Consider the following 15,094-nt stretch of genomic DNA (forward strand, 5'->3'; position numbering starts at 1 on the left):
TCTTCTATTTTTGTGACTTAGATGACGTTCAGAGCACATTTTATGCCCAATTCATGCAAAACTCCACGTAATCCCAAGGGGTTCACATACTTTTTCTTGCAACTGTAACACACAAACACAATGATGCTGTTATTACTATTATTGCTGATATAGTTTACATAGTTTGTCTGGCTGAAAAAAGACAAAAGTCCATCCAGTTCAACCATAGAAAAAAAAGTTATAATCCTACACCCACAGTTGATCCAGAGGAAGGCAAAAAACCCCAGCAAAGCACGATCCAATTTGCACCTGCTGGGAAAACAAAATTCCTTCCTGATCCCCGAGAGGCAATCGGATATTCCCTGGATCAACTTTACTTTTAAGGAAATCTAAATCCAATCTCTAAAACTTCCAAACATAAAAAGTATAAAAGCCAGTTTTGAGGTGTTTATTACCAATATGATCTATGTATGTATACCAAGTTAGCCAATTCTCTATTCATTTTTTTAACACAGGCCAATGAATCAGTGATCTCTGAGGATTGCTCACTCCACTGTACCTGCCAATCGGGAACTGTGTCGTGCATCAATGGAACTTGTGCAGCCAGCGAGGTGTGCCAGCTGAGAGATGGAGTTCGAGGTTGTCAGCCAAGGGAGTCCCAGTGCACGCTAAGTCCTGCCCACCATTTCATTACCTTCGATGGGGTCTCGGGGGAGTTCCCTCTGCAAGGGTCATATGTATTGTCCTCGTCTTACAATTCAAGCCAAGGCAGCCAATTTATGGTTGTGTTTGATGCCTCCAAATGTGGTGGAAAGGCTGGAAGGAGATCGTCGCTTCAAGTGTTTACTGTTCACGGTTTGATCTCAGTCAACGAAGAACGGGAGGTCTGGGTAAGATTTTCTCGAGAGTCTATTAATGTATATGTAAGCCCAATCACTATAATCCTCATATTATCTGTAATATGTTTCAGAACTATGTTTTTAAATAGATTTCCTTTTTAAAGAGCTGTGGCACCCTCTAGCGCGCTACTAGAATAGAATAGGTAAAATCATTGTGTATGACCATGGTCATTGTGTGGGCCTGTGATTGAGGTTGGGTTATTGCAGGTCATCTGGATGACTTACCAGGTTGTGGCTCTATTGCCTCCTGACTCTGGAATTACATAGTTAGTCTGGCTGAAAAAATACAAAAGTCCTTCCAGTTCAACCATAAAAAAAAAAAGTTATAGTCCTACACCCACAGTTGATCCGGAGGAAGGCAAAAAAACCCCAGCAAAGCACGATCCAAGTTGCTCCTGCTGGGAAAAAAATTCCTTCCTGATCCCCTGAGAGGCAATCGGATATTCCCTGGATCAACTTTGCCTATAAATGTTAGTATCCAGTATTCTGTGTATCCATAGAACCTTCCAGAAGTTGGTAAGAAGGAAGCAGTGGATACCTAATCTGCATGTTTATGGGAGTCCGACCAATCCCAGGTTTGGAGGCCCTGGTAGAGTGGTGGTCTGGCCCATAAATATGGGAGAGCCAGGTTGACAGAAGAGTAGGGTGGAAGAGGAGTGTAGAGTGCTGAGGAGACTGTGGAGTGCTGAGGAGACTGTGGAGTGCTGAGGAGACTGTCGGTGCCTGGGAGGGATCCCCTAGGTCTAGGGTGATCTGGCCCATAAATATGGGAGAGTCAGGTTGACAGAAGAGTAGGGTGGAAGAGGAGTGTAGAGTGCTGAGGAGACTGTGGAGTGCTGAGGAGACTGTCGGTGCCTGGGAGGGATCCCCTAGGTCTAGGGTGGTCTGGCCCATAAATATGGGAGAGTCAGGTTGACAGAGGAGTAGGGTGGAAGGGGAGAGTGGAGTGCTGAGGAGACTGTGGAGTGCTGAGGAGACTGTCGGTGCCTGGGAGGGGTCCCCTAGGTCTAGGGTGGTCTGGCCCATAAATATGGGAGAGTCAGGTTGACAGAGGAGTAGGGTGGAAGAGGAGAGTGGAGTGCTGAGGAGACTGTGGAGTGCTGAGGAGACTGTCGGTGCCTGGGAGGGGTCCCCTAGGTCTAGGGTGGTCTGGCCCATAAATATGGGAGAGTCAGGTTGACAGAGGAGTAGGGTGGAAGAGGAGAGTGGAGTGCTGAGGAGACTGTGGAGTGCTGAGGAGACTGTCCGTGCCTGGGAGGGGTCCCCTAGGTCTAGGGTGGTCTGGCCCATAAATATGGGAGAGTCAGGTTGACAGAGGAGTAGGGTGGAAGAGGAGAGTGGAGTGCTGTGGAGACTGTGGAGTGCTGAGGAGACTGTCGGTGCCTGGGAGGCGTCCCCTAGGTCTAGGGTGGTCTGGCCCATAAATATGGGAGAGTCAGGCTGACAGAGGAGTAGGGTGGAAAAGGACTGTGGAGTGCTGAGGAGACTGTGGAGTGCTGAGGAGACTGTCGGTGCCTGGGAGGTGTCCCCTAGGTCTAGCGGGCCGGCTTCCAGGCTGGGCTCAGGCTGGCTCCTGAGGATACATTCAGCAGTGTAGCATGAATGGGATCAAGACCTGGAGCAGCAGGGAGCAAAGAGGACAGAGTGAGTACAGCAGCACTCTCTTCAATCTACGAGGGGAAAGACTGCCACACGTAGCAAGACAGTAGCAAGTAGGACAGCACTGTGCTCAATCCTTTATCCTTGTCCCAGGAGATCTTCTGAGAAGGCAGGAGGGCTGGTAGTGTTTGCAGACCATGGAGCTGGGAGCAAGTCTACAGGGGGAGAGAAGATATCTCCGCATGTAATTACGAGAAGTTAAGCTGATTTGGAGGGGCTGCTAGTTCCTCACCCATAAAGGGCTGTGGCTACTGATCTACAATGACTTTCAACAGTGCAGGATCTGCCTTTGTACATAGGAAGGAAGTTTTCCCCCCCTTCATTGATTCAAGCCAAATGGGCGTCCCCTAACCCCTATTTCCCTATCCAAGCTGACTTCCCGTAATAAAACAACAAAACCAAGCCCACAGACTGGTTACCGAGTCTTGGATGCAAGTCTTTGTGAGAAATACCTGTTGCCTGACTGTGCAGAGAGAAGCTTAGGGGTACCCAGAACACAGCGGCCCTTACGAGGGCAACGCTACCAAGCTTTATATGTTCATCAAAAGCAAAATCTCCTTAGATCCCCCGTGATAGACCTCAGCTAGTCTCTAAGGCTAATGTCACAAATATGGACATCATTGTCTGCTGTTGGTGTATTTTTCATCGTGCAAACTTAACATTCTTTGGTTTGGTTTTGCAGCTAAACGGATGGGAGATGAAAGACAGGGCTGAGCTTGGAGATGGTGCAGTGAAGGTTAATGTTTCCAAATTCGACATAACCATTGAGCTCCGTGATAAGATGACTGTGATCTTCAGAGCAAATGATGAACTCAAGTTGATTGGTAAGGAAGAACTAATGGGGAAAGTACGTGGATCTTGTGGGAACTTCAACAGAGATCCCAGTGATGATCTTCGATTAAAGAACGGTGAACCATCCAGAGATATTGCCTTCACAATCCATTCCTGGGCTGCCAAACACCTCTCCACATGGTAAGACCACCAAAACTTCCTCTACTGAGCTATTATGTAGATTTATTTCTAGTGGATGTGAACGCTGAACTTCAGGCAAACAGCCAAATACACAGATAAAATACATACGCTCACCGGCCACTTTATTAGGTCCACCTTGCTAGTACAGGGTTGGACCCCCTTTTGCCTTCAGAACTGCCTTCATTCTTCATGGCATAGATTCAACAAGGTGTTGGAAACATTTGTCAGAGATTTTATTAGGTCCACCTTGCTAGTACCGAGTTGGACCCCTTTTGCCTTCAGAACTGCCTTTGTTCTTCGTGGCATAGATCCAACAAGGTGTTGGAAACATTCCTCAGAGATTTTATTAGGTCCACCTTGCCAGTACTGGGGTGGACCCCTTTTGCCTTCAGAACTGCCTTCGTTCTTCGTAGAATAGATGCAACAAGGTGTTGGAAACATTCCTCAGAGATTTTATTAGGTCCACCTTGCCAGTACCGGGTTGGACCCCCTTTTGCCTTCAGAGCTGCCTTCCTTCTTGGTGGTATAGATCCAACAAGGTGTTGGAAACATTCCTCAGAGATTTTATTAGGTCCACCTTGCTAGTGCCAAGTTGGACCCCTTTTGCCTTCAGAACTGCCTTCGTTCTTCGTGGCATAGATCCAACAAGGTGTTGAAAATATTCCTCAGAGATGTTGGTTGATATTGGCATGAGTTACTGTTGCCTTTCTATCATCTTGAACCAGTCTGCCCATTCTCCTCTGACCTCAACAAAGCATTTTCCTCGACACAACTGCCACTCACTGGATATTTTCTCTTTTTTGGACCATTCTCTGTAAACCCTAGAGATGGTTGTGCGTGAAAATCCCAGTAGATCAGCAGTTGTTGAAATGCTCAGACCATCCCGTCTGGCACCAACAACCGTGCCACGTTCAGTGCCACTTATATCCCCTTTCTGATCCTCGGTTTGAACTTCAGCAAGTCGTGTCCACCACGTTTAGATGCCTAAATGCATTGAGTTGCTGCCACGTGATTGCTTGATTAGCAATTTTTGTAACGGGGCAATTGATGTGTCCCTGCTTAGCATATGGGCACTGCAGCATGACCGATCAGCTTCATGTGCTACTCATCTCTCTCCCAGTCAGAGCTCTGCTGTACAGGGACTAATGCCAAGTCAAGTTTAGGTACATTTGATGCTGTATTAAAGTGGTTGTAAAAGCTTTACCTTCATGCAGGGGCGGACTGACCATTTGGGAACTCGGGAGCTGCCCCAGGGCCCAGGGTCAGTAGGGGGCCCCATGAGGTGCCCCTGTTACCTTTCATAGGCTTTTTTTGCGTGTGGTTTGAGTGTGGGCAAGGACAAAGGGGACCCATGATCCCCTATTGCCCGGGGGCCCCACAAATTGTCAGTCCGCTACTGCCGTCATGCATTCCATGCTAGTCAAAGAAGCCCAACAGGACTACAGCAGCAAAAATAAAAAAAGGAAGAAAATATCCTGTTTTTATTGTATAAACTGAAAAGGCTGTTAAATAAAGAATTTGCAAAAAAAGAAAAAAAAAAAAAAAAAAAGAACATACACAAAAAAATAAAAATAATTTCTCTACCCCATTAAAAAAAAAACATAAAAAAATGACTTTAAATAGAATTTTAACTTTATCAAACCTTACTTTAAGAAATCACTTATTAGTAAAATATTTATTTAATATATAGAAACACTTATTAGGAAAAGAATATACACAGAAAAGAAAAAGAATTTCTCTACCCCATTAAAACCAAAACCAAAAAAAAATGGCTTTAGATAAAATTTTATCTTTTTTCAAACCTTGCTTTAAGAAATCGCTTATTAGTAAACTATTTATTTAACATATATAAACATTTATTAGGAAATTATTTATTAGTAAACGGAACATCTAGTGCTCGTCCTATTCAGATGGTCTATAGATCTTTAATAAATGTTTTATTTCTCTCAACATTGCACAAATAATGTATTATTTTATTCCATTTCTTTTTTTTTTTTTTTTTTTAGCGTGGTGTGAAAGACGGTCTATAGATCTTTAATAAATGTTTTTATTTCTCTCAACACTGCACAACAAATTTATTATTTTATTTCGTTTCTTTTTTTTTTTTTCTAGCATTGTGTGAAAGACGGTCTATAGATCTTTTATAAATGTTTTTATTTCTCTAAACATTGCACAAATAATGTATTATTTTATTCCGTTTCTTTTTTTTTTTTTTCTAGCATGGTGTGAAAGACGGTCTATAGATCTTTGTTAAATGTTTTATTTCTCTCAACATTGCACAACAAATTTATTATTTTATTCTGTTTTCTTCTTTTTTTTTTTTTAGCATGGTGTGAAAGACGGTCTATAGATCTTTAATAAATGTTTTAATTCTCTAAACATTGCACAACAAATTTATTATTTTATTCTGTTTTCTTCTTCGTTTTTCACACCGTGCTAGAAAAAAAAAGAAGAAAACAGAATAAAATAATAAATTATTTGTGCAATGTTGAGAGAAATAAAAACATTTATTAAAGATCTATAGACCGTCTTTCACACCATGCTAGAAAAAAAGTCTATAGATCTTTAATAAATGTTTTTATTTCTCTCAACACTGCATAACAAATTTATTATTTTATTCCATTTTCTTTTTTTTTTTTCTTGCATGGTGTGAAAGACGGTCTATAGATCTTTGATAAATGTTTTTATTTCTCTCAACATTGCACAACAAATTTATTATTTTATTCTGTTTTCTTCTTTTTTTTTTTCTAGCATGGTGTGAAAGACGGTCTATAGATCTTTAATAAATGTTTTAATTCTCTAAACATTGCACAACAAATTTATTATTTTATTCTGTTTTCTTCTTCGTTTTTCACACCATGCTAGAAAAAAAAAGAAGAAAACAGAATAAAATAATAAATTTGTTGTGCAATGTTGAGAGAAATAAAAACATTTATAAAAGATCTATAGACCGTATTTCACACCATGCTAGAAAAAAAAAATGGAATAAAATAATAAATTATTTGTGCAATGTTTAGAGAAATAAAAACATTTATTAAAGATCTATAGACCGTCTTTCACACCATGCTAGAAAAAAAAAAAAAAGAAACCGAATAAAATAATACATTTGTTGTGCAATGTTGAGAGAAATAAAAACATTTATCAAAGATCTATAGACCGTCTTTCACACCATGCAAGAAAAAAAAAAAAAAAAATGGAATAAAATAATAAATTTGTTATGCAGTGTTGAGAGAAATAAAAACAATTATTAAAGATCTATAGACTGTCTTTCACACCAAGCTAGAAAAAAAAAAAAAGAAACAGCATAAAATAATAAATTATTTGTGCAATGTTTAGAGAAATAAAAACATTTATCAAAGATCTATAGACCGTCTTTCACACCATGCTAGAAAAAAAGTCTATAGATCTTTGATAAATGTTTTTATTTCTCTCAACATTGCACAACAAATTTATTATTTTATTCCGTTTCTTTTTTTTTTTTTTCTAGCATGGTGTGAAAGACAGTCTATAGATCTTTAATAAATGTTTTTATTTCTCTCAACACTGCATAACAAATTTATTATTTTATTCCATTTTCTTTTTTTTTTTTCTTGCATGGTGTGAAAGACGGTCTATAGATCTTTGATAAATGTTTTTATTTCTCTCAACATTGCACAACAAATGTATTATTTTATTCGGTTTCTTTTTTTTTTTTTCTAGCATGGTGTGAAAGACAGTCTATAGATCTTTAATAAATGTTTTTATTTCTCTAAACATTGCACAAATAATTTATTATTTTATTCCATTTTTTTTTCTAGCATGGTGTGAAATACGGTCTATAGATCTTTTATAAATGTTTTTATTTCTCTCAACATTGCACAACAAATTTATTATTTTATTCTGTTTTCTTCTTTTTTTTTTTCTAGCATGGTGTGAAAGACGGTCTATAGATCTTTAATAAATGTTTTAATTCTCTAAACATTGCACAACAAATTTATTATTTTATTCTGTTTTCTTCTTCGTTTTTCACACCATGCTAGAAAAAAAAAGAAGAAAACAGAATAAAATAATAAATTATTTGTGCAATGTTGAGAGAAATAAAAACATTTATTAAAGATCTATAGACCGTCTTTCACACCATGCTAGAAAAAAAGTCTATAGATCTTTAATAAATGTTTTTATTTCTCTCAACACTGCATAACAAATTTATTATTTTATTCCATTTTCTTTTTTTTTTTTCTTGCATGGTGTGAAAGACGGTCTATAGATCTTTAATAAATGTTTTTATTTCTCTCAACATTGCACAACAAATTTATTATTTTATTCCGTTTCTTTTTTTTTTTTCTAGCATGGTGTGAAAGACAGTCTATAGATCTTTAATAAATGTTTTTATTTCTCTAAACATTGCACAAATAATGTATTATTTTATTCCGTTTCTTTTTTTTTTTTTTCTAGCATGGTGTGAAAGACGGTCTATAGATCTTTGTTAAATGTTTTATTTCTCTCAACATTGCACAACAAATTTATTATTTTATTCTGTTTTCTTCTTTTTTTTTTTTTAGCATGGTGTGAAAGACGGTCTATAGATCTTTAATAAATGTTTTAATTCTCTAAACATTGCACAACAAATTTATTATTTTATTCTGTTTTCTTCTTCGTTTTTCACACCGTGCTAGAAAAAAAAAAAAGAAAATGGAATAAAATAATAAATTTGTTATGCAATGTTGAGAGAATTAAAAACATTTATTAAAGATCTATAGACCGTCTTTCACACCATGCTAGAAAAAAAGTCTATAGATCTTTAATAAATGTTTTTATTTCTCTCAACATTGCACAACAAATTTATTATTTTATTCCGTTTCTTTTTTTTTTTCTAGCATGGTGTGAAAGACGGTCTATAGATCTTTAATAAATGTTTTTATTTCTCTCAACATTGCACAACAAATTTATTATTTTATTATGTTTTCTTCTTTTTTTTTCTAGCATGGTGTGAAATACGGTCTATAGATCTTTAATAAATGTTTTTATTTCTCTCAACATTGCACAACAAATTTATTATTTTATTATGTTTTCTTCTTTTTTTTTCTAGCATGGTGTGAAATACGGTCTATAGATCTTTAATAAATGTTTTTATTTCTCTAAACATTGCACAAATAATTTATCATTTTATTCCGTTTCTTTTTTTTTCTAGCACGGTGTGAAAAGAAAAACACAATAATTTCCCATTTCCTGCAAAAGATTAAAAAAGATTAAAAAACAATCCATCTTCGTATTTCTATATTTTTTTTTAATGAGAATTCACGGATTTGAAATGCAGAGAATAAAAGACTAAAAAGGACACGCCTTGATTGGAGCAAACCGACTGAACTCAATGCTGCTTTACCTTGTTTCAGAAAATAAAAATCTTGCTAATATGGCAATAAATGAATAAACATACTGACTGTGAAAAAATGTTGCAAATGTTTGAAACCAAAGACACAACTGTAAAAAATTATTTTTTTTTGTTTGTTTTATTATTTTACTCCACTTAAAAATTGTTATAATCCAAATTCTTTATATTTTGAGATATACTTATCAAAATCTACTAATATCATCTCACAATATCTATAAAAGATTTAATTTTTTTTGCCAAAACAGAGAATGTTTTTTATTTTTATATTTTTTTTAACTGATATTTTTTTTTAAACCGATACTTTTTAAAAATTTTGCATAACAGTATAAAATAATACAAAGCCCAAACAAGTCTGGTTGGTATGTAGAGCAAAAGACATATGAAAGGGATACAGCACATATACAGCGGCGTAGACAACAGAGGGCGTGGATATTTCTCTGCTACAATAGTTCATGGAGATGTTTTTAATATTTTGTTCGAATTTTATCTTTAAGTCAACTTTACGTTAATCTTGCTATCTTGCTTCTACGTTTCTACAGTCTACAAACTTACTATATACAGTTTGTTCATTTTAAACACAATAAAATTCATTTTATCAAAAACATTGCCTTTTTAAATTATATTTATTTATGTATTTTTTTATTCATACTGCAAGAAAGCTATCACAAAAAAAAAAAATTATATTTGCAAAACTAATTTTTCAGTGAGTCAATGTAAAGGAAATTCTTCCCACTGACCACCAATGTAAGGGACATTCTTCCCACCGACCCCCAATGTAAGGGACATTCTTCCCACTGATCACCAATGTAAGGGACATTCTTCCCACTGATCACCAATGTAAGGGACATTCTTCCCACTGACCCCCAATGTAAGGGACATTCTTCCCACTGACCACCAATGTAAGGGACATTCTTCTCACTGACCACCAATGTAAGGGACATTCTTCCCACTGATCACCAATGTAAGGGACATTCTTCTCACTGACCCCCAATGTAAGGGACATTCTTCCTACTGACCCCCAATGTAAGGGACATTCTTCCCACTGACCCCCAATGTAAGGGACATTCTTCCCACTGATCACCAATGTAAGGGACATTCTTCCCACTGACCCCCAATGTAAGGGACATTCTTCCCACTGACCCCCAATGTAAGGGACATTCTTCCCACTGACCCCCAATGTAAGGGACATTCTTCCCACTGACCACCAATGTAAGGGACATTCTTCTCACTGACCCCCAATGTAAGGGACATTCTTCCTCCTGACCCCCAATGTAAGGGACATTCTTCCCACTGACCCCCAATGTAAGGGGTATTCTTCCCACTGATCACCAATGTAAGGGACATTCTTCCCACTGACCCCCAATGTAAGGGACATTCTTCCCACTGACCACCAATGTAAGGGACATTCTTCTCACTGACCCCCAATGTAAGGGACATTCTTCCTACTGACCCCCAATGTAAGGGACATTCTTCCCACTGACCCCCAATGTAAGGGGTATTCTTCCCACTGATCACCAATGTAAGGGACATTCTTCCCACTGTTCCCCAATGTAAGGGACATTCTTCCCACTGACCACCAATGTAAGGGACATTCTTCCTACTGACCCCCAATGTAAGGGACATTCTTCCCACTGATCACCAATGTAAGGGACATTCTTCCCACTGACCACCAATGTAAGGGACATTCTTCCCACTGACCCCCAATGTAAGGGACATTCTCCCCACTTACCACCAATGTAAGGGACATTCTTCCCACTGACCCCCAATGTAAGGGACATTCTCCCCACTTACCACCAATGTAAGGGACATTCTTCCCACTGACCACCAATGTAAAGGACATTCTTCCCACTGACCCCCAATGTAAGGGACATTCTTCCCACTGACCCCCAATGTAAGGGACATTCTTCCCACTGACCCCCAATGTAAGGGACATTCTTCCCACTGACCCCCAATGTAAGGGACATTCTTCCCACTGACCACCAATGTAAGGGACATTCTTCCCACTGACCCCCAATGTAAGGGACATTCTTCCCACTGACCACCAATGTAAGGGACATTCTTCCCACTGACCACCAATTTAAGGGACATTCTTCCCACTGACCACCAATTTAAGGGACATTCTTCCCACTGACCCCCAATGTGAGGGGCATTCTTCCCACTGACCCCCAATGTAAGGGACATTCTTTCCACTGACCACCAATGTAAGGGACATTCTTCCCACTGACCCCCAATGTAAGGGACATTCTTCCCACTGACCCCCAATGTAAGGGACATTCTTCCCACTGACCACCAATGTAAGGGACATTCTTCCCACTGACCACCAATTTAAGGGACATTCTTCCCACTGACCCCCAATGTAAGGGACATTCTTCCCACTGACCCCCAATGTAAGGGACATTCTTCCCACTGACCCCCAGTGTAGGGAACATTCTTCCCACTGACCCCCAATGTAAGGAGCATTCTTCCAACTGACCCCCAATGTAAGGGACATTCTTCCCACTGACCACCAATGTAAGGGACATTCTTCCCACTGACCACCAATTTAAGGGACATTCTTCCCACTGACCCCCAGTGTAGGGAACATTCTTCCCACTGACCCCCAATGTAAGGAGCATTCTTCCAACTGACCCCCAATGTAAGGGACATTCTTCCCACTGACCACCAATGTAAGGGACATTCTTCCCACTGACCACCAATTTAAGGGACATTCTTCCCACTGACCACTGATAAATTGGTTTAAAGGGGTGCCCCGAGACCTGAAAAAAGGGTTCCTCTGTGGTAAAGAAGGTTGAGAGAGGCGGGTGCAGAGCGTTCTTTGTGATTCGTTTTACATTCCAGCATGCAGATACATAAGCTGAACCAACAGAGGTCGTCTGAATCTCGTGCACTTGGAAACTGGAACATCATATATCAATGAAGTTGGCTCATGTCTTCATTGTGGTCCTCCCACCGCCACTGGTCATCACGGTACAGTTAACCGCTGATGAAAAATCCAACTGCCTTTTATAACAAATTGATTTTTTGTGGGACGATTCAAAAGATTCATCAAAGCAAAAAAAAGCAAATTCTGCAGAACGCTGCGAAAGGCAACCAACTGTACAATTCAATCTACCGGGATCCCACCGATTATAGGAAGTCCCGCGGTGGTCATCACGTTTTCGATTTTGTTCAGGATAGTGGGAAATTTACCTTCAAATGGAGAGTTTTCCAGGAATTTGGCCCCATTGGAAAATTATGTTTTTGGGCTCCTGTTTACTTTTTTCTAAAAAATTTAAAAAAGTTTTTTTATAGCATTCTCGGCAATAGGGTAAAAAAAAAACCTTCTGCATGCAACCCCCCCTCCCAAATATACTTACCTGGGACCAATCTAGATCCAGCAATGTGCACAAGAGCAGCAGCTGTCCTGGCTCTCTCCCTCCTCACTGGCTCAGAGACAGCAGCGAGAGCCATTGGTCCTCACTGCTATCAATCACAAAGGCATTGCACAGAGCAGCCCCGATCTTCCTCTTTTCAGGTCCCCTGCCACTCCTCCTGGCTCCCTACCCCCTGCTGAGTGAACCCAGCTTGCTACGGAGGTACTGGTATGGGCTCTCTCCCTCCTCACTGGCTCAGAGACATCAGTGAGAGCCATTGGTCCTCACTGATATCAATCACAAAGGCATTGCACAGAGCAGCCCCGATCTTCCTCTTCTTAGGTCCCCTGCCATTCCTCCTGGCTCCTTACCCCCTGCTGAGTGCACCCAGCTTGCTACGGAGGTACTGGTATGGGCTCTCTCTCCCCTCACTGGCTCAGAGACAGCAGCGAGAGCCATTGGTCCTCACTGATATCAATCACAAAGACATTGCACAGAGCAGCCCCGATCTTCCTCTTCTCGGGTCCCCTGTTATTCCTCCTGGCTCCTTACCCCCTGCTGAGTGCACCCAGCTTGCTATGGAGGTACTAGTATGGGCTCGCTCCTAAGCCCCCCTCAATGTGATTACTGAAAGACAGAGGGCAGGTTGGCCCCGCCTCCTGCTCCCTCTGTAATTGACAGCAGTGGGAGCCAATGGCTCCTGCTGCTTTCTCTGAGCCAATGGGGAGGGATAGAGAGGAGAAAGCCTCTGCTCTTGTGTACAACTCTGGATCAAGATCGGGAGAGGAGCTCTTGTGCACAGCTCTGGATCAAGATTGGGAGAGGAGCTCTTGTGCACAGCGCTGGATCAAGATCAGGAGAGGAGCTCTTGTGCACAGCGCTGGATCAAGATCAGGAGAGGAGCTCTTGTGCACAGCACTGGATCAAGAATAGGAGGGGAGCTCTTGTGCACAGCGCTGGAACAAGATCGGGAGAGGAGCACTTGTGCACAGTGTTGGATCAAGATCGGGAGAGGAGCTCTTGTGCACAGCGCTGGATCAAGAATAGGAGGGGAGCTCTTGTACACAGCACTGGATCAAGATCAGGAGAGGAGCTCTTGTACACAGCACTGGATCAAGATCGGGAGAGGAGCTCTTGTGCACAGCGCTGGATCAAGAATAGCAGGGGAGCTCTTGTGCATAGCGCTGGAACAAGATCGGGAGAGGAGCTCTTGTACACAGCACTGGATCAAGATCAGGAGAGGAGCTCTTGTACTCAGCACTGGATCAAGATCGGGAGAGGAGCTCTTGTGCACAGCGCTGGATCAAGAATAGCAGGGGAGCTCTTGTGCATAGTGCTGGAACAAGATCGGGAGAGGAGCTCTTGTACACAGCGCTGGATCAAGATCGGGAGAGGAGCTCTTCTGCACAGTGCTGGATCAAGATCAGGAGAGGAGCTCTTGTGCACAGCGCTGGATCAAGAATAGGAGGGGAGCTCTTATGCACAGCGCTGGATCAAGATCGGGAGAGGAGATCTTGTACACAGCACTGGATCAAGATCAGGAGAGGAGCTCTTGTGCACAGCCCTGGATCAAGAATAGGAGGGGAGCTCTTGTGCACAGCGCTGGAACAAGATCGGGAGAGGAGCTCTTGTGCACAGCGCTGGATCAAGATCGGGAGAGGAGCTCTTGTGCACAGTGCTGGATCAAGATCGGGAGAGGAGCTCTTGTGCACAGCGCTGGATCAAGATCAGGAGAGGAGCTCTTGTGCACAGCCCTGGATCAAGATCGGGAGAGGAGCTCTTGTGCACAGCGCTGGATCAAGATCGGGCTCAGGTAAGTGTGGCCTTCAGCCTTTAGGACCACTTCAAAGGCAAGTAATATAAACTAATAAAAAATAATCTTCATTTCACTTCTGATAATTATGACTGGAAATCCTCCTGTAAGAGCGAAATGTTCCCAGGGATTCTAATTAGATTTTCTGACAATTACTGAGCTTCAAGCTCTGATGACGGCGAGGTCAGAAAACAATTAACAATAGCCCCATGCATCATACAGATTGCCACAATTAATGAATCTGTTAATGAAGATCAGAAAGAGAGGATACATTGTAACAATGGAGGTGTATATATGTATGTTCCAGCATTACCAATGTTATTGTCAAGTCCATTCCTATTGGTTGGAGAATCCTCCAATGTCTTCTTATATAAAATGGGAGCAGACTCTCTCTTTGATCCCATTTTATATAAGGAGACATTGGAGGATTCTCCTCTCTCTGAGAGAGAAGAGAGAGAGAAGAGCGAGAGAGAGAAGAGGGAGAGAGAAGAGTGATAGAGAAGAGCGAGAGACAGAAGGAGAGAGAGAGAAGGAGAGAGGAGAGAGAGGGGAGATGTGAATGTTTACAAAGGTACAGAAGGCTGGTAAGTTATAAAAATTAACTTCACTGCACTTTCCAAATATTAAAAATGATGTGTAATATTCTATCTATTATCTATTATCTATCTATCTATCTATCTATCTATTATCTATCTATTATCTATCTATCTATCTATCTATTATCTATCTATCTATCTATCTATCTATCTATTATCTATCTATCTATCTATCTATTATCTATCTATCTATCTATCTATTATCTATTATCTATCTATCTATCTATCTATCTATCTATCTATCTATCTATCTATCTATCTATCTATCTATTATCTATCTATCTATCTATTATCTATCTATCTATCTATTATCTATTATCTATCTATCTATCTATCTATTATCTATCTATCTATCTATCTATTATCTATTATCTATCTATCTATCTATCTATCTATCTATCTATCTATCTATCTATCTATCTATCTATTATCTATCTATCTATCTATTATCT

At 40.3% G+C, this 15,094-nt stretch overlaps 2 protein-coding genes across 2 annotated transcripts in view; both read left to right on the forward strand.

Moving 5' to 3' along the window:
• Nucleotides 1-9,476, forward strand: part of LOC149438472 (IgGFc-binding protein-like) — a 99,704-nt gene extending 90,228 nt beyond the window's left edge. Inside the window, exons 35-37 of the mRNA XM_089659804.1 lie at nt 495-869; nt 3,220-3,509; nt 8,680-9,476. Coding sequence (XP_089515930.1) covers nt 495-869; nt 3,220-3,509; nt 8,680-8,689 — 675 coding nt within the window. The 3' untranslated portion in view covers nt 8,690-9,476. The remainder of the gene's footprint in view (nt 1-494; nt 870-3,219; nt 3,510-8,679) is intronic.
• A 4,658-nt stretch (nt 9,477-14,134) lies between these two features.
• The window catches only part of LOC149438473 (IgGFc-binding protein-like), a 43,530-nt gene continuing 42,570 nt past the window's right edge, over nt 14,135-15,094 (forward strand). Inside the window, exon 1 of the mRNA XM_089659811.1 lies at nt 14,135-14,152. Within this exon, the coding sequence (XP_089515937.1) occupies nt 14,135-14,152 (18 nt within the window). The remainder of the gene's footprint in view (nt 14,153-15,094) is intronic.

Source organism: Staurois parvus, unplaced genomic scaffold (assembly GCF_062004578.1).
Source record: "Staurois parvus isolate SC_StPar_1 unplaced genomic scaffold, SC_StPar_1.0 ptg001191l, whole genome shotgun sequence".
In the NCBI taxonomy this organism is placed as follows: domain Eukaryota; kingdom Metazoa; phylum Chordata; class Amphibia; order Anura; family Ranidae; genus Staurois; species Staurois parvus.